General features: G+C 45.6%; 1 protein-coding gene across 1 annotated transcript in view; it reads left to right on the top strand.

Annotated features, from left to right (window-relative positions):
• GIGYF2 (GRB10 interacting GYF protein 2) overlaps nt 1-24,115 on the top strand; it is a 133,940-nt gene that overhangs the window by 81,111 nt on the left and 28,714 nt on the right. Inside the window, exons 14-23 of the mRNA XM_078607599.1 lie at nt 537-703; nt 1,740-1,840; nt 2,026-2,127; nt 3,250-3,366; nt 4,182-4,291; nt 10,512-10,606; nt 10,811-10,882; nt 11,949-12,068; nt 13,072-13,194; nt 13,694-13,996. Of these exons, the coding sequence (XP_078463725.1) occupies nt 537-703; nt 1,740-1,840; nt 2,026-2,127; nt 3,250-3,366; nt 4,182-4,291; nt 10,512-10,606; nt 10,811-10,882; nt 11,949-12,068; nt 13,072-13,194; nt 13,694-13,996 (1,310 nt within the window). The remainder of the gene's footprint in view (nt 1-536; nt 704-1,739; nt 1,841-2,025; nt 2,128-3,249; nt 3,367-4,181; nt 4,292-10,511; nt 10,607-10,810; nt 10,883-11,948; nt 12,069-13,071; nt 13,195-13,693; nt 13,997-24,115) is intronic.

The raw sequence follows: 24,115 nt of genomic DNA, 5'->3' as shown, positions 1-24,115 counted from the left end.
TCCACGTGTGGCCACGATTGTTGGTGTTGGAGCAAAGCAACAAGCAGGGCCATGATTATAACTTCATAAAGTAATTTATGTTCCATTTAGAACCTTTGATTTGATTGTGCTAAAGGATGAGTTAAATGTGAATTTTGAAAACAAGTAAACAGTTAAATTTTGGAAATTGAAAAACGTGTTAACTTGCAAAATTTTCTCAGTTAAATTATTGAACCTGGAAAATCCCTTGAGATGGAACATTTCGTTTGCAATAGTATCCAGAGTGTGAATTGACACATACGTGGCAATAATGCATGTACAAATATACATTTGCAGTGTTTGAACCATGCACAAGACAAAAACTGCTAAGTGGCTGCATCTTCCTAGTGGTCCTAGCAGGTTTATGATGTAGAAATCATTGCATGGTTCTTTGGAAAACATTTGTGTAAACAAAAAAAATCACTCTCTTATCTGGATGTCTTTTTTTTTTTAGAAAAGGCGTCCAACAGGATCCTGCGGCTGAGTTGGTGAATGTTCTGTCTCATGTATTTTGGCAGGTCCCTTCACCAACCAGGAGATGGCAGAGTGGTTCCAGGCTGGGTACTTCACCATGACTCTGCTTGTAAAACGCGGCTGCGACGAAGGTTTCCAGCCACTTGGGGAAGTTATAAAGATGTGGGGGCGTGTGCCGTTTGCGCCTGGCCCTGTACCTCCACCGTTCCTGGTTTGTTCTTGCGCTTTCTGCCAAACCTAGAATTTTATGCCGTTATTTTTTGTCATTTAATTCTCGTGCTGAAAGATACACCTGTACACATTGCCCATCTTACTGCAACCAGATGATTTCATGCTAAAGACATTTTTATGACTTCTACAGCAACCAAAGTACAACTGTTTTCTAAACACAACAGGTTTCCACTTTATTATTGAAACACAATGATTTTATGCTCATCCACTGGACGAAAATGTGTAAGACATTTTTCATGAGTTTTACTAAAGAACCTCAGTAACATGTTTTGCAATCGTATTCCAAATGTAACTTGGTCATTCGTTTTTATATCGTATTACTTCTGGTGCATTGGGTTTCACACTCGGCCTGTGTGGCTGTGGTTGTGTTTTTGCGTATATTTTCTCCATTAGCACACAACACAGTAGGGGAGTGACACACGGTAAAAGCCTGCCAAAGAGTAGCCATCGTTCACCGGGCAAGCGATGCACCCTGTGCAACCATGGATTTTTCTCTGAGTCCTCCGGTTTTTCCTTCCACATTTAGAAACATACCTTTTGAGTATTTGTCTGCTGTTCATTTTCACACAATAAGACACTTGGTTGAGCTATCATTTGTGACAGCCAGGTCGCTTCTGAAAAAGAGCTACATAGCTCAATGGGCCTTACCTGGTAAAATATATATCGTTGAGTTTTTTAAGCAAGTATTGAATTTTGGCAGCGGTGTACTTTTTTAGTGGGGTGTTCCAGTTTCTGTAGAGTTCATATTGATTATGAGGCTTAATACTATACTTGCAGGTAAGATGTGTTTACCCTCACTCCATTGAAGCTCTCTTAGTTAAGCGCATCATTTTATTTAAACGATGGGCTAATTTTATAAATGCCTTCAGTATTAATAATCATCTGCTCTATGCAATCTGCATCTCCGTTGCCTGCACTTGCCATTAGTTGTGCGTCTTCATTTTTACGTGCACTTCTCACTCTGAATTCTTACAGCGTCTCTGTGCATCCATGTCTTGTTTCCGGTGTCCCTGCAGAACGACCCTGACCACGAACGGTTGAAACGCCAACAAGAGTTGGCGATAATTCAGATGCAGCTGCAGTATCAACAGTTTCTGCAAGCCCAGCTCTACAGCAGGTGCTACACATTGCACGACATAAACAAATCTTGTTGATTTGTGTCCCTCTTTCACACTTTTGAATGAAGCTCCTAGTATGCCAATAAAAGTGTTAGAGGTTACACTTGAAGAATATATGGCCCTTTTTTTTTAGCTCACTTTGTGTTCCGATTGTGCTGTTGGTGCCTGCCATGTCATGAGACAGAGATGTATCATCCATGTGGAACACTGGAAGAGCAGCGCACCAACCTGTGTTAGAAAACAGCTCCAGAGTGGGGCATCACAGGATTACATCTGAGAGCACTCGGTACTACTTATCTGCACTTGTCCACGTGCCATGTTATGGAACTTTTTTGGCACAATTCCACTACATTTTTTAAAATAAATTTTCCCACCGGTGAAATTTTCACAAGTTAAACGAAATCTAAATTTACTACGTGTGTTGTTAGTGCAGTTCTTGGTGACCGTATTGAGAACATCAACTTGATACACAACCCGGTGTAGTCACAGTGGGCCGCTCCTCCCATGAGAACTTGTGTGTTCTATGTTCTCATCGGAGCCGGCTCTCAATACATTTGTTTTAAACTACAACATTAATATCATACACAACATCTAATACACAGTAGTCGACTTTTCAAGAAAGACTGCCAGTAATAGTAGTTCAGCTAGATCACTTTGTTGATAATTCTTTAAGTATTTAGCACTTTTATTGTCACTGTAAGCTTATACTTGTTGAGACTTCTTATTTTCCATGATTTTTATTTGAAAGTAAGCATGCGAGTTGTTAAATACTGCCTCTGCTAACTTTAGGTGATGCACTCAACATTCAAAACTTCTCGAGTCATTTTCCAAAAAAATTTGCACATGCTTCATTTTCTGACTATTTCTTATGAAGAAAAACAACTATGGGTTGGAGCTTTGGATGGTTGATATGGAAATTCCTCATTACCATGGTGGGGGAACCGTCTTGTCCATAGTCTGGCCATTGTTGAATTTCCACAAAGTGGTACAAATTTTATAAACCCTTGAGAGATGATGGGCTGACTTAACTCTTGAGAGGGGATTGAACTTGTGTCCTTTAGGTTGCAAGTCAGGCGATCAATTGCACTGTTAAACATGTTCATATAATTTAATATTGGTTATTTAAAAAAAAAGTTTTCTTCCACGTTTAAAATGTGCGAAACATCCCAGTATCGGACCACAGAGCTTAGTCAATTGTTGGTGGCAGCTCTTGCTGCCTTCCCTGCTAATCTGTGGGTTCCTGCATCTCTGTGTGAAAACAGTGCATGTTCCAAATTTTACCACATTTTTGAGGTGCAATTTTTATGATTAGTGCTGTATAAAAATTAATGTATTCACAATTATATTTTCAAAGAACGTGTGGTTGATTGAATGCTGATGGAACAATGTGGATGCCTTTTGTACACAGGCAATGTGCTCAGTCCATTGCGCAGCTCCAGCAGAAGGCCACTTTGGCACCATTGACCCCACAGCAACAGCAGCACTTAGCTCTTCTCATACAGCACTACCAGACGCTCAAGCAGAGGTGAGTGATGTGCACACAATCCGCTTGCTACTGGCATCTTCACACCAAACACGAGACACAAAACCAGCACACAGACTACACATACACAGACTACAAAGACAAAGTTCCCCCCTTATGGCCGTAACAGACTTTTGGGGCAAGTGCTGTTAGCGAGGAGCACCTATGAAGGCCGGGACGGCACACGAGCGAGTGGGTGGCCAGCACAGCGCCCTTTGTCTCCCCAGTGGCGATGACTAAACACTGCACCAGTTTAAACACTGCACCAGGTACTCATTTGAGGCTGAGTCGGCCTAGGGGAGGCCCAAGACCGATTCAGATTATTGCCACTGGTGTTTGCTGTGAGCAGGAATCAAACTCGGGTCGCCAGGTTTGTAGCAAAGCACGCTTATCAATACACTACACACTCGGACTAAAAATACAAAGACACATGCCAACACGAGCACGCAGATTCCAAAGACAAAGCTCCCCAGTATAGCCTTAAACAAACTGTTGGTGAAAGTGCTGTTAGCGAGCACCTATGAAGGGCAATACGGGGGTTTGGTGGCCAACACCATGCTCATCTGTCTTTGTCAGGCTAGCTGCACTTGGAGACCATGTTAAGGTTTGATGGCTTGCTGGCACTTCATTGACCAGATCCAGGTTTTATGGGTTAAATAAATTAGATAACTAGCAGGTGCACCACCTACATTGCCCCGCTGTGCCAGCTTGCTGTGCTTTAAGGATGAGTTATGGAATTATTGGTGTCTGTGTTTTTGTGTTCTGTTGCACTGTGTGTGCAGTGTGCTTCAGTGTGTTTAACGGCTGTGCTGTTGTAGGACCCAGGAGCACCAACAAGGCCTTATCCCTGCAGTGTCACGGTCCCTATCGGTACCCGAATCCACAGGTTCACTGTGGGAACTCAAGACGCCTACCTCCCAGCCTGCAGGTGAGCAGCACAGTGTATGAAAACCCTTGGTAGATAACACTATACAACATAATTTTTGTTCCTGGGTAGTAAGTGTTATTTCGTAATTGCTTATGCCTAAAAAGTATAGAAAATGGCTATTATTCCCCACAAACTTTGCTTTTGTGACCAGGACAGTGATATTTTTTAATTTACCTATTTTCAATGAGAAACGGGCGATTTGGGTCTTCGTTCACATAAAATCAGTAAAAAAAACATTTGAATCAAAATTAACATGTATTCATACTAAAGTAATACAAAAATTACGACAAAAGATTTAGAAGTGGGTAGTTTTTCGAGATTTACCATTATACTGTAAATCACTTTCACCAATCCACCACCAAATGTAGTCTCCCATCATGTTCCGTGATACTGTCCTTGGTAGCGGCGTTCAAAGTCCAGTATATCCTGGTGGAAGCGCTCGCCTTGCTGCTCAGAGTACACTCCCATCTTCTCCTTGAATTTATCAAATTGAGCATCAAGGATTTGGACTTTGAGGGACATCCTACAGCTCGTGCCGTAGTTCTTCACCAGAGTCTCTATCAGCTCCACATAGTTTTCGACCTCGTGATTGCCCAGGAAGCCACGCACCACTGCGACAAAGCTGTTCCAAGCCGCTTTCTCCTTACTAGTAAGCTTCTTGGGGAATTCATTGCACTCCATGATCTTCTTTTTCTGTGGTCCGATGAAGACACCGGCTTTGACATTTGCCTCACACAGCTTAGGGAAGAAGTCTTGAAGGTACTTGAAGGCTGCCGACTCCTTATCTATAGCTCTGACAAATTGTTTCATGAGGCTCAATTTGATGTGCAGTGGTGGCATCAGCACCTGCCGGGGGTCCGCCAGTGGCTTCCACTTGACGTTGTTCTTCCCCACAGAGAACTCGGTCTGCTGTGGCCAGTCCCGCCTGTGGTAGTGTGCCTTGGTGTCCCTGCTGTCCCAAAGGCAAAGATAGCAGGGAAAACTTGGTAAAACCGCCTTGGAGACCCATCAGGAATGCTACCATTTTGAAGTGTCTGATGACCTCCCAAACGTACTCATCATACTTCAAGGCATCCAGCAAGGTCTTGATGCTGTTGTAATTCTCTTTGAGGTGCACCGAGTGAGCCAGGGGAAGAGATGGGTTGTTACCATTATGGAGCAGCATGGCTTTGTGGCTCTTGGATGAGCTGTCAATGACGAGGCGCCACTCATTCTGGTTACAGGCGATTCCGATTGCCTCTAACAGACTGGTCACATTGTGGTAGAAGCAGAGCCCATCTTGACGAGGGAAGAAGCTGCAAAAAAGTTGCTGACGCTTCCTCTGATCTGCGACTTGCACACTTTCATCCAACAAGTTCCACTGCTTGAGCCTAGACGTCAAAAGCTCGGCATTGGACTTGGTAAGACTGAGATATCTGATCAAGTCGTTGAGGTCTTTTTGGTTGGGGTAGTATGGGTTTCTCTCCTCAGCTCCACCTCTAAAATTGTCATCTGGATCTACATCTTCCTCATTCTCTGACTTTGCTGCTCTCCGGAGAAGTGGGTAAAGAGAGCTCATGGCAGTGTGGCACCGGGGTGATGGATGAAGGAAGGTCCGGATACGTGATAGCAGGTGCATTCTTGCCAGTCCGACGTTTGGAAGAGTCCACCATGCAGAAGTAGCAGTTGCTTGAGTGGTCAGTGGGTTCCCACCAAATTCTTGGGATAGCGAACTTCATGGCTCTCTTTTCCCCTCTGTAGCATCCTACAAAAATACATTTATTTCGCCCATGACTATTGTGTAAGAGATTCTCGCAACATTTTTCATGTATGATATATTTTTTCCATAACATTGAAAATTGTAAAACATTTTCAAATTATAAACTTTACAATTTTACAATTTTTTGACAAATTTTATAACATAAAATTCCGAGCAACAATTGTCCATCTTACCTTCCAGATTTTCTTGCATTGCTCGCAGGTGAAATGAGGTGTCCAGGGTTTGTCTTGATCCCTGACAGGTATGCCGAGATATGCCTTGCAGGCCTAACACATCTTAGCAGATCCTTTCACAGAGTACTTTTTCGCTCTTGTCTTGATAAATTGGCTGCATATAAAGCAAAATGTGTCTGCCGGATGCTTGCAGCCTCTTGATGCCATCTCAGAAAAATGCAGATATGTATCCTATTTAGGCAGCTGGAACTATACTGAACTGGTGGGCTTAAGGCCCCTGTATTTATGCTACTATTACTGGAAAGTTATAGAATGTTCTAGAAGTTACTCCAAATTTACTCAGCACTGAATCTATCTGGAATGTTCTGGAAAATAGGTACATTTCAAAATATCACTGTCCTGGTCACAAAAGCAAAGTTTGTGGGGAATAATAGCCATTTTCTGTACTTTTAAGGCATAAGCAATTAGGAAATAACACTTACTACCCAGGAACAAAAAAAATGGTTACACAGTGTAATTTACCTTTATTTAAACAAGTGCGAGTTCTAAAACATAGACATACATTTTCAAGATACACAGTACAACGTTTTATGGAGAAGCCCTAAATGAATACATTGCATTTGTGTAGCACGTGGTTAACAGCCATAATAACCTTTATTGTGCTCTGGAAGTATGATAAAGATTATTATGGCATTTGAGCACAGATGTCCGAGATGGATGATAAGAATTGTCATGTCAAGACAAGATTAGCAATGGAGAAGTCCAGAATGAGAACACTTTTGTGTTGTGGATACGATCAGGTAGGAACGGTGGCACTGGGTAGGGCACGAGTGTGTCGGATGGGTGAGGGCCGTTTGCCAAAACAAGCATAGGGAAGTGGTCTCCACGAGTCCGGCGGCGACCAAGAGAGCGACCTAAGGCCAGATGGTGAGGGACTGTAAGGGCACACCTTGGAGGTTGCGTGTCTACTGTGTGGCAGCTGGTAGATTTGGTGGAGGGTAAGGGAGTTTTGGCGACGTGTGGTGGCATCAACATCTTTGGCCCTGATGTGATATCTTGACATTCTGGGAAAGGTTTGCTTTCAGTAGCATAGAGGATTTTATGCGTTGACAAACTTGATATTACTTCCTCCATATAGCAGGATGTAAAGAGTAACAGTTTTGAAACGTATTATCGTTAAACGCTACACTTTTTCAACCAATCGAAGGGGGCAATAGACATACTATGGAACACATTGACGCCGCCAGGATGTGCATGGATGACACATTCGTCGATGTTGTAGGATAATGTAGGCAGGCTAAGCGTCCTCAAGAAATGGTGCAATGCAATGCATAACACTCAAAAAGTAAAAATCATTAATTTAACTGAAGGTAGGTTTGAACTCTTTCAACAAGGTATAGTCCCTGCGCTTGTGTCTATATCAACATCTATGCACAGTGTCTACCTGGCGAGGCAATGGCTATTAACAGCACAATAGCATACACTGAACGACCCAACTCACACACCACCATCAACACAATACAGAGCGTATCCTTGACACAATCACCTACCCACTTCATCCCAATAACACTGTCGTCTGGGTACTGTATGGAATAGAGACTGTCTCCTTATTGGCCCGTCCTGATGACCTAACGACATCTTGTCGTGCAGGATCAAAGTGTCGCAGGTATCTGTTTAATGAGTTCCCTGGTTGTCAAGATGGACCCCGAGGAGGACTCAGAAGGCGGAGGTCTGCCTTGTTCCGCTCCGCTCCCGATCCTTGCCTTGGTCCCGGCCCGTGCTCAATCCATGCTGGTCTTGGCCCTGGGACTGAAGTACTGTTCACTGGAATGCTGTTAGGCCACCTGCTTGCTGACTTAGCCCACGCACTTGCAGTTCAGTTGCTTGATTTGGCCCTGGCAGTTGCAATGGAGTGTCATTACTTGGCCCTGGAACCTGCAGTGCTGTGGCTCTACTTGGCCCTGGAACCTGCAGTGCAGTGGCTCTGCTTGGCCCCGGAACCTGCAGTGGAGTGGCTTTACTTGGCCCCGGAAACCTGCATTGGAGTGGCTCTACTTGGCCCTGGAACCTGCAGTGGAGTGTCATTACTTGGCCCTGGAACCTGCAGTGGAGTGTCATTACTTGGCCCCGGAACCTGCAGTGGAGTGGCTCTACTTGGCCCTGGAACCTGCAGTGGAGTGTCATTACTTGGCCCTGGAACCTGCAGTGGAGTGGCTCTACTTGGCCCTGGAACCTGCAGTGGAGTGTCATTACTTGGCCCTGGAACCTGCAGTGGAGTGTCATTACTTGGCCCTGGAACCTGCAGTGGAGTGTCATTACTTGGCCCTGGAACCTGCAGTGGAGTGGCTTTACTTGGCCCTGGAACCTGCAGCGGAGTGTCATTACTTGGCCCTGGAACCTGCAGTGGAGTGGCTCTACTTGGCCATGGAACCTGCAGTGGAGTGGCTCTACTTGGCCCTAGAACCTGCAGTGGAGTGTCATTACTTGGCCCTGGAACCTGCAGTGGAGTGTCATTACTTGGCCCTGGAACCTGCAGTGGAGTGGCTCTACTTGGCCCTGGAACCTTCAGTGGAGTGTCATTACTTGGCCCTGGAACCTGCAGTGGAGTGTCATTACTTGGCCCTGGAACCTGCAGTGGAGTGTCATTACTTGGCCCTGGAACCTTCAGTGGAGTGTCATTACTTGGCCCTGGAACCTGCAGTGGAGTGGCTCTACTTGGCCCTGGAACCTGCAGCGGAGTGTCATTACTTGGCCCTGGAACCTGCAGTGGAGTGGCTCTACTTGGCCATGGAACCTGCAGTGGAGTGGCTCTACTTGGCCCTGGAACCTGCAGTGGAGTGTCATTACTTGGCCCTGGAACCTGCAGTGGAGTGTCATTACTTGGCCCTGGAACCTGCAGTGGAGTGGCTCTACTTGGCCCTGGAGCCTTCAGTGGAGTGTCATTACTTGGCCCTGGAACCTGCAGTGGAGTGTCATTACTTGGCCCTGGAACCTGCAGTGGAGTGTCATTACTTGGCCCTGGAACCTTCAGTGGAGTGTCATTACTTGGCCCTGGAACCTGCAGTGGAGTGGCTCTACTTGGCCCTGGAACCTGCAGTGGAGTGTCATTACTTGGCCCTGGAACCTGCAGTGGAGTGGCTTTACTTGGCCCTGGAACCTGCAGTGGAGTGTCATGACTTGGCCCCGGAACCTGCAGTGGAGTGGCTCTACTTGGCCCTGGAACCTGCAGTGGAGTGTCATTACTTGGCCCTGGAACCTGCAGTGGAGTGGCTCTACTTGGCCCCGGAACCTGCAGTGGAGTGGCTCTACTTGGCCCTGGAACCTGCAGTGGAGTGGCTTTACTTGGCCCTGGCACTTGTAGTGGAGTGGCTGGACTTAGCCCTGTCAGAAACTTCTTCTTGGATTGACCGATTCCTTCAATGTCCAGTCCTTCACTAATGTAGCAGCATGCTGTGTTGACACCTCAGCTCGTGAGAGGTCTCAGCCATCGGTAGAGGCCCCTGCTGTAGTACAACAGCATAGTGGTTATTTCTCCAATCTCTTCCCGTGCCTCTCCTTCTCATGTCCCTCTCCACGTAACTTGGCCTCGCCTTTCCCTCAATTTTCCCTTCCTCTGCAAGTGCAGCATTGGCATGGCTATCCCACGCCCCCTGTAGGATTGTTTTCTTTTCCATGTCATCCATACCCCCATTGTCCTTGACAATACATATATAGGTTCTCGTTGGGCATTTAAAACTCGCTTCGTCACATCGGCACTCTCTCCAATTTGCTCAACAAGGCTGGACAAGCGAAGAGAGAAGCAGAAGCAGAGTAATGTGGAGGAGAGAATTGTGGCTCAGCTCTGTCTACAGACAACATCGAATGAATGCATTTCCAATATATATTTCAGATTGCATAGATATTGGATAGTCCTGGAAATATAAAATATAATCATTCAAACATGCAAAACAAGAAACGTTTAAGAGCAGTACGATTTGACGTGTACATAGCAGAGGTGTGGACTCGAGTCATGTGACTTGGACTCGAGTCAGACTCGAGTCATGAATTTTATGACTTGCGACTCGACTTGGACTTGCATAACAATGACTTTGTCCCACCTATGAGATGTGGACTCGAGTCATGTGACTTGGACTCGAGTCAGACTCGAGTCATGAATTTGATGACTTGCGACTCGACTTGGACTTGCATAACAATGACTTTGTCCCACCTCTGGTACATAGCCATACCTGGTATTTATGGCCAACAAATTGTTGTCTCTGAAGTTGAATTGGTTTGCTTGTGTGTGCAGGCTGGGAGGGAGGCAGCATCTGGGATTTGCCACCCGAGTCGCAGGGCCCCACTCTGGAGCAGTTGCAGCAATTAGAACGTGAGAAGGGAGGCAAGGTGAGCAAATAAATAATCCTCATGTTCATTTTGTTTCGTTAATTTTGTTTCACCAGTTGAAATTTATCCAGGTTAATGGAACCAGGATAATCTCATTTGCAGTGAAAAAGACCAAATTGCAACTGCCCCATGGCATTCAAATCCAACACCTTAGGCAGTCCATTAGTGGTATGTGTGTGCACTGAAGGTGAACTTGTCTTTCAGCTGCTGGATCCAGAGAGATGCGAGGCTGAGCTCAGGATGAGGGACGATGATGAGAGAAAGCGTCAGGAAGAGGTGTGACACGGGGTCCCCTACCCTACCACACCTATGTACATTGTTAACACGTTTTCTTTGAGCTCGTAAAGCCTCGTGTATTCACACCAGTGACTGCGCTATTGCTTTGTTACTGGGCCAGTTAAATTTTTTTACAAAATAGGTTTTAGGTTATTTCTTGTATGTTATCCTAGATATGACTGGGTAGGCACCTGCTAATAAAGAAAGTTATTTAATTGACTTGTTTTTATTTTATTTAAAGGAGTAATGTTACCTTTTATTGACCAATACAGAAAATAAGATTTTTTCTTAAACATAAATGTTAATACCCTCACATGGTTTTGTGGGTTGTGAAAATTAACATCTATATATTGCTAAGGAAGAGAATGATTAATCTGTGTATACTACCTACAATGACATGGCTTTTAAAACATGGTCATTAATGTAAAATTTTGAATGAGAAGTGCACAAATAAGCGTGGATAGTTACGTTACTGGCATTGCATGCACACCTGGATACGGAAAGTGGGATTCATGGATTGGACAATGTACACAAGTTAATGGCAACATCTACATGCCGAGTAAAAGTGAGTGGGCTAGGGCAGGCCGCGTCCCAGCTAGAAGGGACGATGATGGCCAATGGTCACGAATAATAAAGGAGCGGCAGCCAAGGAATTGGAATGCGTCCGGGAGGACATCTCCTGACGGACGTTATTAATTTTTATTGATTTGCGTACCTCTTCTATACTTTACACTCCTATTAGTTTTTGTATTTTTTTTTTACTTTGACCTGCCCCTATTTGTGAAAAAGAGCTTCATAGCTCATTGGATTCCTCCAGGATAAGTACAGATTCTGAGATGGAAAAATACAATCAGTTAATGTATGTACTTTGAACTTCTTTTGCACCGTACCTAGCGAACCATGCTAATTGTACTGAATGTGCAGGTCTTGAATGGATTGCTACATCGCAGGATCATGAGAGGTGGTGGTGGTTTGTGGCAGCCTTTATCCAACAGTAAAATTGATCCATGTCTGATGACGACAAATGATTTGTTCACCTGTTGCGAACGTCGTGACATCCTCGCAGCAAGTCACCCGAACGTGTGCTGTGAAGGTGACAACGCGGAGACAACAGGAGGAGCTCCTCCAGAGGCAAGAGGAGGAGAGGAAACGGAGAGAGGAGGAGGAGGCTGCCCGACGAAAGCAGGTGACCATTGAGAAGTGATCTCTCCGTGTCGTTATCATTCTTCACCGAGACCTGGATTTGAGAATGGTCCACAGATTATTGCAGACCCTGCTCAAGAACCTATATTTAACGTCATGTCGGGTGACCCTGACAAATCATTGCTCTGCCACAGAGCAAAGATAAGATATAGAGCCAAGAGAGGCAGGCTCAGTTGGTTTTTTAAAAGATGAGACAGATTTTGATAGCATCCTATTAACAAGTTTTAGCTTTGACTTTGATGTGCCGCCTCGGTTGTGGAGCAGACCAATCATTCGTGGGGTTTAGGAGGGTGCTGTCTGTTAAGCAGACGTTTGTGTCATAAGGGACCGCACCAATGTCGGCAGCGCAATTGGATTATTATGGCACCTCATGCATCAGCATCTGAAGATATCACAAATGATGTGTAACCCCTTGGCCATCACCTTTCCTTATTTATTTCCAGGAAATTGGCTGTTGGTCATGACAAACAATATGTTTAGAGGAGTGGTTCTCAAACTTCCTGGATTTTCAGGCCATTATCAACCCTCATATATATTTAGTGGACCAATATAATGTAAACAAAATAGTGTTTTCTGAAGAATTCTTATCCGCAACAGTTAGGCTCAGCACTTCCCACGATCTTGTGGTCCCCATTACACCTACACAGGCTGCAAACTACTGGTTTACAGTATTGTGGGATAATAACATTGAAATGGTCAATGCTATAATAAATATAATTTTGGCAAAATTAGAAAATAATCAGACCGATAGTCAAGTTTTCATGATGATGTTTTTGGTATGAGTTGCATATGATGATAGGTGTGGTTGCGTAAATGAAATATTTTTTGTTTGCAAAATAAATACCAATGTCTCTCCATTACATACAAATTGGGGAAATGGTCAAGGCGATGTATTCCAGCTGGTGACCCATACAGCGAGTCATCGTTATTGTAACTGTGAATAGTGTGTGTTTGACTTGTCACCGGGGGGTAATGACTTGTCACAGCAGCAGGAGGATGAGGAGCAACTGAGACGCCAGCAGGAGCAGGAGATGCTGCGGAGACAGGAGGAGAAGCGGCGGAGAGAGGAGGAGGAGCGGCGGCAACGCGAGGACATGATCCGAAAGCAGGTGATAGCCCTCCTCCCCACCCGCAAGCCTTCCCCGCACTCTGTTGTGTTCCATCTTTTGCCTAGTCTCTGATGTACTTGTTGTCTCTGTTTTTGTTGGTGGCTTGTGCCAAAACACTCGATTATATAACATATTAACAACGTCAGAGCCAAATTCTGCCCTGAAGTACGTATCTTGCATTATTTTTGGTAACGTAACTTAATCCGGTCAGTGTGGCTCAGCGGTCAAGCAAGCGAATCATATTAGGAATGTTGGGAGTTCAAATCCAGGCTGGAGGTTGACTCAGCCCATTATCCCCCCCGGGGTTGATAAGTGAGCCCCCATGGTGGTTGTCCTGTGGATAGACTTGCTGCCGCCATTGGAATGGAGAAGGCCCACCACTGGCTCCGGCCTGTAAAAGAGGAGATGAGCGCCACCTCAACGCTCACTCGAGCAGCAAATCGCTTTTACTTTGTGCGAGAAAAAGGCGGTCACGCCGGCGGTGGCGTCTCTACCGCAGGAGGAGGAGCGCCGGCATCAGGAGGAGGAGGAGGCACGGAGACGCTGCGAGGAGGATGAGGAGAAAAAGCGCAAGGAGGTGGAGCTCCAGCGGCAGAAGGAGCTGCAGCAGCAGCAGAGGCAGCAGGAGTTGGAGTTGCAGCAGAGGCAGCAGGAGCTGGAGCTGCAGCAGAGGCAGCAAGATCTGGAGCTGCAGCAGAGGCAGAAGGAGCTGCAGCAGAGACAGCAGCAGGAGATGATGCGGCAGAGACAGCAGCAGGAGGCCTTAAGGCGGCTGCAGCAGCAGCAGCTTGCGCAGATGAAGGTATGGCCATTCATTTTCCCCATTGAGCACCGCTCTGTGTGGAAGTGAGCAGTGGTCCTTTGGATAAATACAATTTTTTATTTTACCAGGCAAAGCCCACTGCTATTATCTCTTTTATAATAGCACCAAAAAATCTAAATGCATGTTTCTTCATGTGGAGGGCAAAGGCGGAAGAATCAGGGAAAAATCCACATGAACACATGGAGAGAGAACACACAACCTCCAGAAATACAGGCGCCAGGTTCAGGATTGAACCCACAACCTACATACCAGGCGAGGGAGATTACATCTCGGCACCCCATCATAGGAATGTAGAATTTCCACCACTGGCTCAGGGCTGTAAATTGGATATGAGCACTGCTTCAATACTTGTTTGAGCAGAAAATCACTCTGGCATCTGTAGTGCATAACAGTCAACTAAGCTAACATGTCACACTTTTCATAATAATACCGAGCAATAGTCACATTATGGCGAGATCTCTGGGAACAAAATGTTTCACTTGAGTATCATTGTGTAGTGTGTGATACACTGCTGCGCGCACACAACACTAGCTACTTGGGTTCTGTAGCTAAGTGTAGCTATACTGTCACTATATGCGTGCGAGTTAATCTCAGCGAATGGGCCAGCCAGCATACACGCTGTCTGACCCACGATTCGCTGCTAAAGTTCAACCGACGAACGAAGAGCGAAGAGCATAGAGTTCCAGGATGATCCCCACAAACAAACCCCGATCCCTGTAGGGGCTTCCCATTTATTTTCCTGGCCGTGACTTTGCCACGCGCTCCCCCCCCCCTACTGTATAATGGCAAGGCTCTCGGCGCCCGGTCACGTGTCCCTCCAGTACCCGTCGCTACAGTATAGTGATAGTATATGTCACTACAATTGGAATAAACTATTCTGTAGGAAGTGGTTACTGAAATGGCACTGACTGGCAGGTTAGAGAATTAATACTGGTAGGAACCTCCTGGTTACACCAGCCCACAGGGGATTATTGTCTCTGTCGTGCAGGGAGGGGCTGGGTGGGGAGGGGAGGGTGGGGAGGAGCTGGGTGGGGAGGGTGGGGAGGGGCTGGTTGGGGAGGGTGGGGCTGGGTGGGAGGGGTGGGGCTGGGTGGGAGGGGTGGGGCTGGGTGGGAGGGGTGGGAGGGGTGGGGCTGGGTGGGAGGGGTGGGGCTGGGTGGTGAGGGGCTGGTCACCCCGTGGTGCCCTTATAAAACTCAACGTTTAACCTACTCACGCCGGCTTGTGCCCGCCCTCACAGTCGGGCATATTTGCGGAATACACCATGCCGCCGTTGACCCTGGCCATTCACCGAGCAACCCAACGTTCCTACCAGCTCCCTCCGCAGGAATGTGTTAGATTGTCTAACTGAAACACCTTCACAGATGGCCCTATGACCCCACGTTCAGCCACACATGTTAGACACAAGAACAAATTCTAAAGGCTATTTGAATGTTTTTATTGTTTTGATGCTGTGTAGTGACGTAGAATTGGTCACTAAGTAGCATAGCGCTGGCTGCTGGCAGGGAAGGCGATCTGCAATTTGAAGCAGCCCTGATTAACAGCAGGCCAAGTGATAGACCCGAGAGGGATCTAGGGGAAAGGTTACTGAAGGGACACATCTGGAACCCGCTAGTAGGTTCTATAAAGGGGGCGTGGTCAGGGCGGAGCGAGGCCACGCTGGGTGGATTAAAGGGGGCCCCAAGCGGGAGCTTATGGCTCATATTCTTAGGTTTTTTCCGTAAAGTCACGTAGGTAAAAAATTAATAAAGATAAAATAGAAATAAAATAGAAATCACGACGTTTCGGAGGCAACACCAGCTTCCGTCTTAAGGTGGCACTGTCACAGCACGATTGCTGTATCAAGTAAGAGAAATTCCACGAAAACAGTCCTTGTATATATACTGGTTGAGGGTGGGAGGAGCCAAGGCAGGCCCTTGGATATTATTATTGTGAGGTTCAGTGCGGCTGAAGCACGCTGCTAGGAATGAGCCTTTGTTGTGTAGACTGGTTGAACTGGGAGGTTCCAAGAGTTGTTAAGGTGCGGCTGATGTAAAGGTGCGGCTGCTGTAAATTGGGACTGAGCCTTTGTTATGTAGAGGTGGTGCGGCTGAAACCGCTGCTAGGAATGAGTCTTTGTTGTGTAGACTGGTTGAACTGGGAGGTTCCAAGAGTTGTTAAGGTGCGGCTTATGTAAAGGTGCGGCTGCTGTGAATGGGACTGAGCCTTTGTTATGTAGATGAAACAGCACTTTGCTATGTTGCTGGTATTAATTCTAGATTTGCCAAATATGTGTGGTAAAACTTAAAGCAGGAAAACCAGTGTGTGAAAAAAGAAGCAGAAACTATTCGGTAACTGAAGAATAGTGCCTGTCAAATAAGATGGTCCAAATATGTGTAGTTAAATCTTTTTTGCATGGTTAATAACATCTTTCCAATGATTACTAAGTTTGTACCCATCATCACGGTTGAATTATGTCTGTGTTTGTATATTTGGATGGCTTCGTGTACAAACCTTTGATGGTAGCCAGGAGGTTTGCAGAGCACTTTGGTCTCGGAAAAGACAATTTCATGATAGCCCACAGCGTTGTAGCAATGATCGGCAACGGCGGAAGAATATGTTTTGCCGTGTTTCAGATCTGACTTGTGCTCGCGGACACGATCAGAGATATGACGTTTCGTTTCTCCAATGTAGCAATCACCACAGCGGCAACTCAGTTTGTAGACTCCAGGATATTGTAAGTCAGGAATGACATCTTTCACAGATGGAATTAGGTCACGGATTTTATGTACTGTACTGAATCGGATTTGGATCTTATGTTTGTTTAGAATTTTGGAAATCTTTTTGGTCACGCCTGCTATGTATGGCAACGTGATAGTTTTGATCGGAGTTTCATGTGGCTGTTTCTGTATGGTGGGAGAAACAGCTTGGCGGATGGTGCGGTCAGAGTATCCGTTCATCCTGAGGGCCCGATGTACATGTCTTAATTCACTGGCCAGGTGGTGTTGGTCAGAAATGCCATGAGCTCTGTGGTATAGTGTTTTGATGAGAGAATTTTTTTGAGATGGGTGGTGGTGGGAATCAGGTTTCAAGTAGGAATCTGTGTGGGTGGCTTTCCTGTAGACAGAATGTCCCAAGGCTCCCCCTTGTCACCAGTGATAGCCAACATGTTCATGGAAAAGTTTGAATCAGACGCCATCCAGACATCCACCCTGCGTCCTTCCCTGTGGAAGAGGTATGTGGATGACACTTTCGTCATTTGGCCACACGGCCTCCCAGCATTGAACCACTTCTTGGACCACATTAATTCCAGACACCCATCCATCAGATTCACCATGGAAGTGGAGAAAGATGGTAAACTATCATTCTTAGATATTCTGTATGAGAGGAGACCTGACGGATCCTTGGGACATTCTGTCTACAGGAAAGCCACCCACACAGATTTTGACATTTATTTGTTGTTGGGTTTTCTGTAGTAATACTATGTCTACCTTTTATACTGATAAATAGACTCTTTAACCAATGAATATTTATTGTATTCAGATGGCTACAAGTGTAGCGTGGAGTGGAGTGGTCGTGTAATATTTAGCACACTGATTTAAATCCAATCACCCACATGGCATGAGCCTTCATCTGTCAATGTTTGCATCATCAATCCTCTGGTGTTTCTGTCTGAATTTTAGTGTACACTAGCGGGAAGTACCCGACGTTGCCCGGGGGTAAAATATATTTCAAAATGTATATACATACACAAATAGTAAGCTATTGTAAAAGCCTGGCGTTCCATTTGTCCATAAACAAAATTATAAGAGGCTTGCAGAAGTCCAGAAAGTTATAGAAAGTGGGGGGTAAATAGTTGATCTTAAAGGTTTCCGAAAAGTGTGGACCCACCCCCCCCTCAAAAAATATTTTCACCCCCGCATAGGCATATATACCTACACACCCTACATACAATAGTGTGAGTAGTACTGACTCTATAGTCGTATCTGCTGACTCTGTAGTTGTAGCTACTGACTGTACAGTAGTATCTACTGAGCCCAGTAGTAGCTACTGACGGTATAGTAGTATCTACTGACTGTCGTAGTAATTACTGACCGTAGTAGTATCTACCAGAGGTGGGACAAAGTCATTGTTATGCAAGTCACAAGTAAGTCTCAAGTCTTTGCTCTCGAGTCCCGAGTCAAGTCGAGTCAAAGATGAGGCAAGTCCAAGTCGAGTCTGAAGTCATCAAAATCATGACTCGAGTCTGACTCGAGTCCAAGTCGCATGACTCGAGTCCACACCTCTGGTATCTACCGACCCTACGGTAGTATCTACCGACTCTATATCATATTAGCATCTATCGACTCAATAGTAGCATCTACCGACTCTATAGTAGTAACTACTAACTCTACAGTAGTATCTACTCGCTTTATTGTAGTATCTACTGACTGTAGTAGTATTTGCCGACTCTATAGTTGTATCAACCGACTCTATGGTAGTAAATACTTACTCTACAGTAGTATCAACTGACTATAGTAGTATCTACTGAATTTGTAGTCATATCTATTGACTCCAAAGTAGTATCACCTGACTATAGTAGTAACTATTAACTTTATAGCAGTATCTACTGACTCTATAGTCGTATCTACCGACTTTACAGCAGTATATACTGACTGTAGTAGTATCTGACTATATAGTAGTATCTACTGACTCTATAGTAGTGGAGGACTCTTACTCGGGTTGTCTTTCTGTTCTCTTTAATTTCCGCTTAAGAGTCCACCTCCGCAGCGCCACCACTCCTCGTCTCTCTGTGGCCTCACTCCGCTCCGCGTCTCTCTCTGCAGCGCCACCGCTCCGCGTCTCTCCATGCCCTCACTCCGCTCCGCGTCTCTCTCTCGCCACGCCGCGTTTCCTCCTCATCTCTCTCTCGCTAGGTCTGTCGACTCCACTGCTACTCTACTCTGCACCCTTCAGATGCATGGCTACCCCTCGTTGCACACTGCGTTCTCGCTACTACCGTCTCTGTATACTCTACTCCGTCTGTCGCCGCTAACCCACTTTCTCTCTGCTCTGCTCTATTACCGTTACCGCCTGCTCTGCGATTCCCCGGGCACCGTCGCTGCAGCTCCATCCAAAACGCCGACCAAGACAAGACTCCCTTCTCTCCGTCGCGCTGTGGCTTATATCCCCACACCAATTAATCCCCATTAATTATCTCAACCCCCCGCTTATCACTCGCCCCCGGTCTCACGTGACCTTGTTGTTGCAGCCAGAGCGACGCCAGCTAATAACCAATTACCCTCTTAGCCAATCGCTGGCCTGTGTCCCCCCGGCTACCCCAAACACCTGTCTCAACACTTAACGACCCTCTCACCTAATGCCACAACAACAACCGTGTCCTCACATACACCCCACTGTACTCTGCTCGCTTGCATAGCAACAGTGGAAGAGAATGCGTGGCGCACTATAACTCAAGTCCTACAGTAGTATCCACTGACTATCGTAGTAACTAACTCTATAGTAGTACCTTCTGATTCTATAGTAGTTAATGCTGACTCTATAGTAGTGTCAACAAACTCTATAGTTGTGAATACTGATTCTAAAGTAGTATCTAATTACTATAGTAGTATCTAACTCTATTTTAGTAACTTCTGACTCTATAGTAGTATCTCACCTGATGATGGACGCTTGTGTTGCGACCTAAACGTCGTGTTCTTTTTATTATTTTTTCTACCTACGTGACTTTACCGAAAGAACCAGAGAGTATAACTCTATAGTAGTGAATACTGACTCTAAATTAGTATCTAATGACTAAAGTAGTATCTACTGACTTTATAGTTGTATCTACCGACTCTACAGCAGTATATACTGACTGTAATAGTATCTACCGACTTTAGTAGTACCTACTGACTCTACAGTAGTATCTACTGAATCTATAGTAGTATTTATTTACTCTAAAGTAGTATCTCCTGACTGTAGTCATAACTACTAACTATATATCAGTATCTGCTGACTATATAGCAGTATCTGCTTACTCTATAGTAGTATCTACTGACTCTAAAGTAGCATCTACTGACTGCAGTAGTATCACCCGACTACAGTAGTATCTACTGAATCTATAGTCGTATCTATTGACTCTATACAGTGATACCTCGGTTCACGAACGCTTCGGTTCACGAACAACTCGGTTCCCCGAACAGAAAATTTCATAAAAATATGCTCCGGTTCATGAACTCCGCTTCGGTTCACGAACAGGAGCCGTGGCCATTTTTATGCTAATTCCAGGCTGTCACATGGTCGTGACTTCCTGTAGGAAGATCGTGGAGAGAAGCAGAGACACAGAAAGAAGCACTGTGAGTACTGTGAAGACACTTTCAGTGACTTTTTGATTTTTGGTGTGCTTTTTAGCACATACAGTACTGTACTGTACAATACTGTACTTACTGTATTGTACAGTTCACCCGTTTGAGTGCTCACTGTCTCCCACCCGCCTCCCACCTGCCTTCCTCCATGCCAGAAGTCATCTCAAGCAAGGTTAGTGTTCTCTCTTTATACATTACTATACTGTACAGTACTACAGTAATGTGTATTGTCATTTGATTCATATTTTTGTGCTTCAAAAACCAAAAAAAAAGGTCAGAACGGATTAACCGCAATATACATTGAACCCTATGGGAAAATGTGCCTCGGTTCACGACCAATTCAGTTCACGACCAGAGTCAGTTCACGAATTAAGTTCGTGAACCGAGGTATCACTGTAGTGGTATCTTCTGACTAGTCGTAACTAACTCTATATCAGTATCTGCTGACTTTATATTATTGTAGAGGTGTTACGGGAGGGCAAACAAACACACTGGGCGTGGTTATGCCCGTACGCGAAGAGATGCTTACATCCACGTCCGCACCGTTTAGCCTGGGGGGCTAACACGGTGCTGGGATCCCCCACGGCCCCACCCCTCAGTGGGGGAGTTGCTATATAAGGCAGTGAGCCGGAGGGCTCGGGGTTCAGTGTTCAGCTTAAACCAGCGAAGCAAGAAGACCGGCTAGATAGGCCCTGGGACTGTTGTATATGTTGTAATTATTAAATTTTGATAAAAAATAATAAAGATTAATGAAATTTCGAAAAATGCGCAAATCGCATAAATTATGATAATGTGTGTAATTATATGCATAAATTATGATAATCACAGAGATAATCGTAGTAATTTATGCGAATGCTTGTGATTATGTTAATGTGTGCAGTTATAATAATTAAGCTTAGTTTCGTTTATCCAGAGTTGTATCAATCAGGATAACACGATTATCATTGATTAAACATTTACTGATTATCTTAGTGTGTTTATGTTATGTTAGGTCTCCAATTTCATATCTCATCGCAGGATACAGTTCTTATGAATAAGACAGTTTTGCATGGATTTGAAAAGAAACACTCGAGATACTTCTGTGTTAACAATTTTATTCTAAACAAACCTGTGATATTCTAACATACACAGGCGAAAGCATACGTTAATAAATTCATGAGCAAGATTATGCAATTAACGAAAATGAATGACTAAAACACTTATTCATGTAACTCGACGGCAGCAACTGCTTTGCATGATCAGTTGATATTGAACGCACCACCCTGAAATGGCAACCCTTTTTGAAACGCAAAGATAACTTTTTGAAAGTCTTATTCATGTGCGTGTTGTGTGTGCGTTGTCCCCTTGTAAAATTAATGACATTTTCTTAAAGCCGGGAGTTGTGTCGTTAGCTTGTGGGGTGGGGGAGGATACAACCAGCAGCCAGAGAAGTTCCTCTCGCTTGGGCGTGGCCGCAGCGAGCCCGTGCTGCTCCCTCTCTCCACTGCTCGATTGAGTTGGCACGACGCTCGCCGACATGGTGCGCGATGATTCCGTCGTCGCTGCTGAACGTCTTGTCTCTTTCTCACTGGGTGTTGGTCGGTGTGTGTATCAAACACACGGCGCATTCGATGGCGCTCTCTCTCTCTTGGTGGCAGCTCCAGGCTTCTCCACTGCTGGATGATTGTTGAGTCGGCACAATGCTCGCCTTCGGCGGTGTGCGATGATATCGTCGTCGCTGCTGGATGTCTTGTCTGTTCTCACTGGGTGTTGGTCGGTGTGTGTATCAAACACGCGACGCATTCGATGGCGCTCTCTCTCTCTCTCTTGGTGGCAGCTCCAGGCTTCTCCACTGCTGGATGATTGTTGAGTCGGCACGACGCTCGTTGACGCCCGGGTCGTGCTGCTGCTGTCGCTCTCTCCTTGATCGCTGCCGACTTCACACGGACACTCGCCCTTACTTCAGGCTGTGTTGGCTCAGGCTCTGGACGACGCAGCTGTGCGCGCTCACCGGCTTGGAGTGCTCTGGCAATGAACGATGGCTCTTGTTGCTCATCCGCTGCTGCTCGTCCTTTTCGATGCTCGCTTGGTCGACGCTTGGCGATTTCCACCCTTTTTTACAGGTTGATTGCTTGTTTTCACTTGTCACTCTCTCTTCTCCGTGCCTTCCTTTGTTCGTGCAGCTGCCAGCTTCATACGGGCACTCGCTGATGCCTCTCCCGCCCTCACTTCAGGGGCTTCGTTGTTTAAGTTCTCTCACGAGAATTATAGCTGGAATCTCCGTCAGCTTCACTCGCAGCTCGGCGACTCAGGGTAGCGATCCTTCTTCGTTGTCGGCGTTGAGATGAGATGGGGCCGGAGCCCTGGTGAGAGGTGGGGGCCGGAGCCCCGGAGAGAGATGGGGGCCCTGAGCCCCGGTGATCTGTGGGGGCCGGAGCCCCGGAGAGATCTATGTTCAATGGATTTTGCCTCGGCTTATATTGAGAAAATCCACTCGGTTTTCCGAGTTCAAAGGCCGGGGCAATATAACTTTTTGTTGTGGGGGTGGACACATCTGCGTCCGTGTGTGCGTGTCCGTCCGTATGTGTCGCGTGTGTGTTTATTGGAGCTTTAAAGACACAGCTGTCCGTAATAATTCTGGAAGGAGGGGTGGGGTTTTCTCGTGAACGGCGCCACACATGAGTCATCAACTAAACCAGACCGACGATTCGCGTTCGTACCGAGGTTACACAATCCTAATCTACGTTTTTGATTATGAATAATATTGGTCGCGAAAGCCTACGCGTTAAGCCAGTCTTATAATCCCTTCCCTCGCTCTGGGCGTTTATCCTTTGTCTCATTGCTTCGTTTGGTTTGGAAGTTAAAATGACTAACTTTTGCTGCTTAGTAGTATTGTGATTTGACGGTAAGTGATTCAATGCATGCCGTAGCCGTGTTCACGGTATTTCATCGTGGTTTGATCTCCCTATGGGGAAATGTTATTTGCTCGCGTGCGCAAATCTTGCTGTTTGTGCTGCGGGAGACAAAGATGGCTGTGCTCCGTCGTTGGAGCACCCTGCGCGTGTGTTTATTTATTTTTTTAAGAGCATCTGCTTCTGTTAATTTCTTTCTCGAGCCGTCGCCAGCTCGCCACGAACTTTTATGAGGGCCATTTCCTGGCTGTGTGCCTGCTCTGTGGTCGTTCCTCTCGGGAAGACAAAGACGGCTGTGAGCTGCTCGCTTCCCCTGGAGTGTTGCGTGTTGGTTAATTATGATAGACTTCTCCGCCCTTAACTCTCCTTGGAGATCCACTCTAATTTCGTACTTATTATTTGACTTCTTGTTATTATTTAATCTGATATACCGGGGCTAGGTAATTTGTTTTGTTTTTTTGGAGCGGCCCTGACTGCCATAATTATTCTTTGATGCTTCGGCCCGTATTCGTAGAAAATTATTAACGGTAAATAATGTCAGTATTGAATTAACAAATGAGGATTCACGACCCTGGTGCAGACTGTTGTCTGGTTTCCAATTGGAGCGAGGATAGATAATGTTTGCTTAATCTTCATGGCTAAGTTGGTAACTTTGTTTAACTAACATGGTTCAAAACCCGTCTTGTTTTCTTGTTGTCAATGCTATTTTTTGTTAAGAATATAATTATATATATATTTCGTGGCGCCTGGTTTTTGTATTGTAAAAGGGCCTTTTGAAGAATGGGTGTTATCCTAACCCCTGCTTGCAACTCCCCCCTCCCCTTCTTTTGTGTGAAATTCGGGGAAGTTTTATGACATTTGATGGTTGTCTCTTTTATGCTTTC

This window comes from Lampetra planeri, chromosome 28 (assembly GCF_965212315.1).
Source record: "Lampetra planeri chromosome 28, kcLamPlan1.2.h2, whole genome shotgun sequence".
In the NCBI taxonomy this organism is placed as follows: domain Eukaryota; kingdom Metazoa; phylum Chordata; class Hyperoartia; order Petromyzontiformes; family Petromyzontidae; genus Lampetra; species Lampetra planeri.
The sequence above is the reverse complement of the archived record's forward strand: the minus strand, read 5'-3'. Positions and strand labels throughout refer to the sequence as shown.